This window comes from Silene latifolia, chromosome 1 (assembly GCF_048544455.1).
Source record: "Silene latifolia isolate original U9 population chromosome 1, ASM4854445v1, whole genome shotgun sequence".
Classification (NCBI taxonomy): Eukaryota; Viridiplantae; Streptophyta; class Magnoliopsida; order Caryophyllales; family Caryophyllaceae; genus Silene; species Silene latifolia.
Window position 1 is genome coordinate 24,637,609 of NC_133526.1, and position 7,102 is coordinate 24,644,710.

At 36.0% G+C, this 7,102-nt stretch overlaps 1 protein-coding gene across 1 annotated transcript; it reads right to left on the reverse strand.

The window, feature by feature from the left end:
* Nucleotides 1–973: 973 nt before the first annotated feature.
* LOC141601539 (uncharacterized) lies at nt 974–5,543 on the reverse strand. The gene is made up of 2 exons (XM_074421834.1): nt 5,402–5,543; nt 974–3,502 (listed from the first exon to the last, which is right to left on the reverse strand). Exon 2 carries the CDS (start codon nt 3,409–3,411, stop codon nt 1,483–1,485), a length of 1,929 nt encoding a protein of 642 aa, XP_074277935.1. The 5' UTR covers nt 3,412–3,502; nt 5,402–5,543; the 3' UTR covers nt 974–1,482.
* Between the last annotated feature and the right edge of the window lie 1,559 nt (nt 5,544–7,102).

The following is a 7,102-nucleotide window of genomic DNA, read 5'->3' on the forward strand; positions in this document are numbered from 1 at the left end:
TAGGGGTAAATGGGTAATTTTGAAGGAAATAAGATGGGGGAGTTTCCAATTACCTAGGGAGGGGTTGATAATCAAACTCCTACATCATGTAGGAGTTGAAAACTCCCTTAGAATTGTAAACTCCCCCCATTTTGTAATATAAGGGGTAACCAAACAAGTTATCAAAAACTTAATTCATGGGAGTTTAGAATTCCCATGAATTGGGAGAGTAACCAAACAAACTCTTAATGTCCAATATAAAAATGTGATATTATTATTGTTATTTTGTGCTTTTTTATATATTCTTTTCATAAAAAGATCTAGGAATAAGAATCAATAATTCTAATTTTTCCTATTAAAAATAAAAGAAAAAAGAATATAGGGGTAAATAGTATTTTTAATTGTTTGTAATCGTTCTCCTAGATGTGTCGTATACTGTTTATATATGTTTTCGGGTTATAAGGTCAATATGCGTTTTATAATAACATAATACTGACCATATATTAGATTATATTATTCCATCATAGTCACCTATCATTATTTTTAATAAAAAAAATAGGTTCATACAAAAATAACTTAATCTAAAAGTCATTTGAATAAAAAATTTTTTTATAATATTACTAACATTATACTCAGTATATTACAATATACTAGAGTATTATAACTACAACTCATTTATTTAAAAATTAAAGCTCAATTAATTTAACCCTCACAAATGCCGTGCTTTAGCACGGGATCTCAACTAGTTAACTATTGAGTACTTTGTTTATGTTCCTTTTCGTGTAATTTTATACTAGTACATAATTTTTTTTTGTGGGTCTCGATTTGGTTTATGTAGAAAACCAAACTTAGTATAAATCGCAAGTTAAAAGTGTTTGGTATAAATCGCAAGTTAAAAAAACACTTTTAGTGCCATACTTGCGAAATTTACTAAAGGTCATTTTTGTTGGGACATTTGAATCAATTAGAATTTAACTCTGCCATACAGGTAACATTTAAGAAAAATCGTCTTGCCGAAATACTAACATTCATGATGATTATACCATTCCATAACACACCGTACCACCAAATTACAGAATCTTGACTAGCCAGCCTTGTGTTGCGAAATGTAGGCTTATAACATTATCGGCACCATCTCTATGTAAAATATGGACGAACAAAATTTTGTTGAAAGAACGAATCCTGCCGTCTTTCCAAAAAAAATAATAAGAAACAAATGATAAAGCAAGGACATCGATGCTATCTGCGAAGCAAGAAGCTGTCTTCCAAAACAAGATATGCCTCCATAACTTAATAGCTATGTTACTTGAACATGGTTAGAAGTATCCGCCACAACTATTTTCACCAAAAAATTCATGTTTTTAAAGTAAAATTAGGTGTTCAAGTGTCATACCCATGTCCGAGCGTCGAATAGCAAACACAGGTATGCCAGGTAATATGAAGAGTTGGAATAACAGAGGCTAAAAGCACAGGTGCAGCACGTTGCATCTCTACCCAAATTTTCTAACCAGCAACTTTCTTGCTTCTGAAGGTCTCCTTGAGCGAAGCAAATTTCTTCTTGCACTGGTTTACATTCTTTCCCGGAACTGCAGTGGCAACACGCTCCCAACGCTGAGGGGCATCCTTCGGGAATGTTTTTAGAGCCTGGACTAGGGCCTTTTCTTGAACAGCCGACCATACATCTTGGTCAGATCCCGAAATAACGGGATTACTAGAAGAAGTTTCAACTGCTTTCTCTTGTTCTTTACTAGTACTGCTTGGTGACTCACCATGACCATTCATAATTGGAGCACCTTCAACTTCATCTCTCGTAGAAAGCGGGGATGAAATAGATGCGGTTGGTTTCCTTTTCTCAAGGAATGAATCAAATGCTTTCGAAGAATCTGGCTTTTGCAGAAGAACCGTTTTTGTAGCTTTCAGAATTTCCTCCACTGACCTTCCAGTACCAAGAAACTCCGATACAACCTCCCACCTTCTTGATGTACCTTTTGGGTATTTTACCACAGCTTTCCTAAGGAGATCAATTTCTTCCTTACCCCAAGGTTTCTCTTTCTTTTCATTGCCACCTTTTGACGTACTGCCATTAGAATCCACAATACCATTTTCTTTAGGAATCTTTTCCTCCATTCTCTTCTCAAACTCTGCATTATCTTGACGACCAAGTAAGTCTCTAACATGTCTAGCTTTCTCCACACTTAACTTCCCATCTATCTTGTCGCACAAACCCTTGAGCCGCTCCATATCCAGTGACATGCAGAGGGTTTCTATGTCGTCACCAGATATGTCAAATACATGCTGAGATACAAGTTCACTAGTAAGTGCACGAAGACGAGCCCGCTCTTTACGGAGAAGCTTCTTCTCTTTCTCCTTGGCCTTCTTAACATTCAAGGCAGTTTCAGCAGCTCTTTTATCTTCCTCCTCTTTCCTAAGTCTCTCCACTTCAGCAGCTCGGGCAGCTTCTTCTTCCTGCAATTTCTTCGCCAAAAATTTGGCTTGCTTTTTACGTTGCTTTTCCGCTCGCTCAAATTCTTTCTTCCTAACAATTCTAGGATCTTTTTTATACGCATTGTCAACAAGAGAGCGTATGCGTACATATTCTTCCTTTCTGGCTTTCTCGGTGAGCTTTGCATTCTGTCGTTCCATCCATCTTTTGTGATCTCGAGATTCTGCTTGCTCAAGGTCCATTTCATCTTCATGGGAAAATTCTCTCCAGCTTTTAAAAGCATACCAAAAGTCATAAAATTTCTCAACCTCGTCAAAAGGAGAATTGTCATCTCCTATTGAAGGTACAGGTTGGTTTACAGACCACCGGCTATTCCTCATAAAAGCTGGACCAAAAACTTTATAGAAGTCTTGCGGGGCACAATCAGTGGGGATCTCGTCATCAAACTCATCAGTGGAATCAAAAACCCGTCTCTTTTGAGGGTCAATCAAGGCCTCGTAGGCTTCTTGAATGGCTTTGAAATGGTTTTCAATCTCATCCTTCTTTGCTTCTCGAGATTCTTCAGTTTTTTCAGCTAGAAGGAGTGTAGCTTGTTTGTCAGGATGAAATTTCAAAGCAACCTCGCGATAACTCTTTCGTATTTGCTCCTCCGTGGCGAGATACCTTAAATTTGACAAGCCAAGTAACGCATAATGATCTTGTTGTTGCTTACCATCAGCACCCTTTTTCTTCTTGCTCTTACTGCTATATGATTCAAACGAAGGAATATGACTTTGCTCTTTATCATTTGAAATACTCGAAGTATCACTGTCAGATTCATCTTGAAAGTAACCGGCAAGTCTTAATGCTGCTTCATGAAAAGCATGCCCAGCAGGTTCAAACTTTGACACGTTGAAGGGAAGGCAGTTTGAAGAAACATATAGTGGTTTACCACCTTCTAATTCTGGCGCGTAAGATATCAGTCGAACATTACTCAATTTTCGGGCCATTATTTCAAAACAATGGCCCAAGGTTGAAAAATATCTGTCAACGGAAGTGATGAAAGAAATCCCAGGTTTGTTTGCGCAGGAAATTAGTCACCTGCAGGCAGTCAGTCTGGATAAGTGGACTTCAAGCAACATACTATCAACACAAATATGAAAACAGAGGAAAACAGCAAAATTCTGACAATTAGTCTCAGTTATTTAGCCAGAGGTATAAATTAACCTAATACACACATACTCAATAGATACTTTCTATCTTTTGGCACACATTCTAACTAGCAAGCAGATAACAGTAATGTACACATGGGAAGTACGGAAGTGTCAGAATTGCTACAACATAAAGAACATGAAAAAGGTGCTTCATCTAGAACTTAATACTGCTGAACTGTTCTATTAGTTTACAGTCATTAGTTGTTCCCTAAGTTGCATTTCCAATAACAACACCCTTATTATTCTGACTTAAAGAAGCAAAAAACAGTAGAATTAAATCCAAGAGAGCACACCCTAAATTCTACTAACCCCTCATCAAAAATGGCGGAGAGATGTACTATCTGCCTCAGAGACTATAATCACGACATTTTCCAATTTCTACACAAAAATTGAGAGGAGAAAAATAGGTCCTCGGCGAAGCAACATAACTAACATACTGGAAGAAGCTGCAATATGGACAATGACACTGAGAAGATGATAAGTACTGATTTCAGACAGCATAGTGAAGGCAATGCAGTAAAGGAGGATGGACTATGCTTCAGGTTTAGCCAAGTAAAAGAAAAAAAATAGAAACCCTGGGATACTCACGACATCTACCCAGTATTTAAACACTACCAGTGAAAACAGAAGATACTGTAATAGCAAAAAGGTTAATATTTTACAAATAAAAAATGCATCAGAAAGGTTACATGTACTTCAAAATGTGTACAAGTACACAAAAGCGTATCCGAAGATTTTGTTTTCACTTTGGACGATTAAGCAAAAAAATACACACCCTTAAGTAAACCCACAAACAAATAAACTACTTTGGACAATTACTAGGGTAATATCTCCTTCAAATGTGTACAATAACACAAAAATGTTTTCAATGATGATGCCGAACTTTGGAAAATTACTCAAAATAGACCGGTCACGTCCTTGAGTAAACTACTTCCGAAAATTACTAAGGTTTCTGGGCTTTTCTTACTGAAATCTCTCCAATGTTGCTAGTACAATTGCTTTATACACATAAAGCCTTCAAATTCGTTAGTGCTGACGCTTTTCAAATGAGATGCAGCTCACTGATATTCTCATGGCATGGCTTTACAGTCACGGTTCAACCATAAACACCACATGTATCGTGCCAAATACACAAAAAACAACACTTGGACATTCAGACACCCACATAGCATGATCCTACCATGTTCCAATAACAAACACATACAACAACAGTAGCAAGTGAAACTCGAACAGCTTCCTCAATTCAATGAACTCATAACCAGTTAATGGCTTAGAGAATCGTCAAAAGAGCAATAGCTACGCCATAAAATCAAAACTACTTAATTGAATCAGGTAATATCAAAATAGATGAACTGCCAATATCCATAACTCGAAGAAAGCGACTCAAATTTACAGGTCCAGATTCTCCTCCAAGCTAATAACTTTTAAACTAATAAACCACAAAAAAAAACAATTAAATAAAACATGAACATGAGCATAATACAAATCTGGAAGGCAAAGTTATAATAAGCTCGGAGAATCAAGCATAACCTCTTCCATCCCAATCATTTGTTTACCTTCAATTAAAATACGTCTACCAAAGTAAACAAATGATTGAAACAAGACCATTAATACAACTCGGAAATTTAAACAACAAAAAACACGAAGTAAATGCGAAATCATCAACGTTATAATAATGTAATGAAAATTATCAAAAGACGAAGATTAGTAAAAAAGAAGAACCCTAATTACATTATGATGAACAAATACAATCAAAAGTAGAGAGAGGAAGTGATGGAGTAAGTACCAGAAAGTATTGTGATTGCGGAAGAGAGAGAAGGAGAGATCGGCGAAATGCGGAGAGACGAAACCCTAGAAACAGTTAAAAGAGGGAAGAAACAATGAGTGGAGAGGGTTTTTCAAGGAACAGCCGACCTAATTAGGTTTTCGACTCTGGTCTGATTAATTTATTTACTTATACGTTTTTCACAAATTCAATAATATTACGTAATTTATTTTCGCATTATAATTTTTACTCGTACAAATACCTTTTACACTAAATTTTTTATTTGATACCCTTACTAAAAAAACACACTAATCCTATTTTTCTCCCTTCCCTCTACTCTTTTTTTTTAGGTAGGAAAAGTAGGTTGATCATCTGCAGTAGGAGTGTAGGACCAACCTATCTCATCATTTCGAATGAGAGAGGTAAGCTGAAGTCATCGGCTATCAAACCACCTCGAAAGAGATCAATTCATCGAAAAAATGAAGAAGTCTAATTTCACATCCTTGATAATACTAGAAATTTCCCAAGGAATTTGCCAACTGCCTCGAATAGAGTTAATAACACATAAATTATCACCCTTCACAATTAATTTTGAGATTCCTAAGTATTTAGTTGCTAAAATATCTTCTTTTAAAGCGAGAGCTTCCGCAATAATGATACTATTGGATCCGCACTTTTTTGCTCCCAACAAAACGACTTTACCATTGTGATCTCTTATAGAATATCCTAAAACAGCTTTATTACCCTCTATTCTCGATTTGTCAAAATTTAGCTTTAGGAAACCGTTTCTAGGTTTTCCCACCAAATTTCTTCCTTACTAGAGTTGTTTCTAGCTGACTCTTCTATCTCGAGATTGTTGAGATCCTTAAATCTAGTCACATTCCAAGCCTTAGTGCTATTATTATATAAAGTAATAAGTTTTCCTCTCTCTATTGTTAAAACCAACCTTCTGATATAAGGGTTCAGGAATTTAATGTTCGTTGGGTTAATTTAATGATTGATTAATATATTTACTCGGATGGAAGTGATCATCAGGTTATTTGCATATGATTAATGGTCATAAAAGCAATAAAACATGGATGAGACAGATGCAAACGAATTATTTACATGAAAGAATGATTGATTAGTGACATGGGTGAACACAAAAAATTAAACATGACGAATTAATGACGAATATCATGAATAACAGATGGAAAATATATCAAGGATCGAATTCCAGAAACCCGATATGAACAAATCGAATTCCTACAACCCGGATTGAATTTAATGACGAAAACCCGCAAATATCGGATTATAAGGGATTTAAGTCGAATTTAATGACGAATTAAACATGTGAATGAATGATAAATAATATACATGTGAAATTAATATGCTATTACGTCAAAGAATTAACAGGAAACAAACGAAACAAATTTTGACGAACGAATTACAGAGGACGAAGGAAGAAGAAAGGAAGCGAGAATCTGCTGCGGCACCTCACGAAGAGGCGCGGCAGTGCTGCGTCCCTTCGAGAGAGCGCGCAGCGATTCTTTGCGCCCTTTCTCGACGGTTTGTCTTCTGGAAATCCGTAAAAAGAGGTTTTAAAGCACGGTTTTAGAAATCGGTTTTAATTGGTATTTTCGACATAAACCTTACAGTAATGATGATACAAAAGATAAATAACAATAAATAAAAGAAGGATTTACACCCTCAGACTTACATGTTTGACGAAACGAGAAGGAC

What these genes read in the sequence shown, in the direction of transcription:
- LOC141601539 (XM_074421834.1), bottom strand. Translation starts at nt 3,411, where the DNA reads ATGGCCCGAAAATTGAGTAATGTTCGACTGATATCTTACGCGCCAGAA.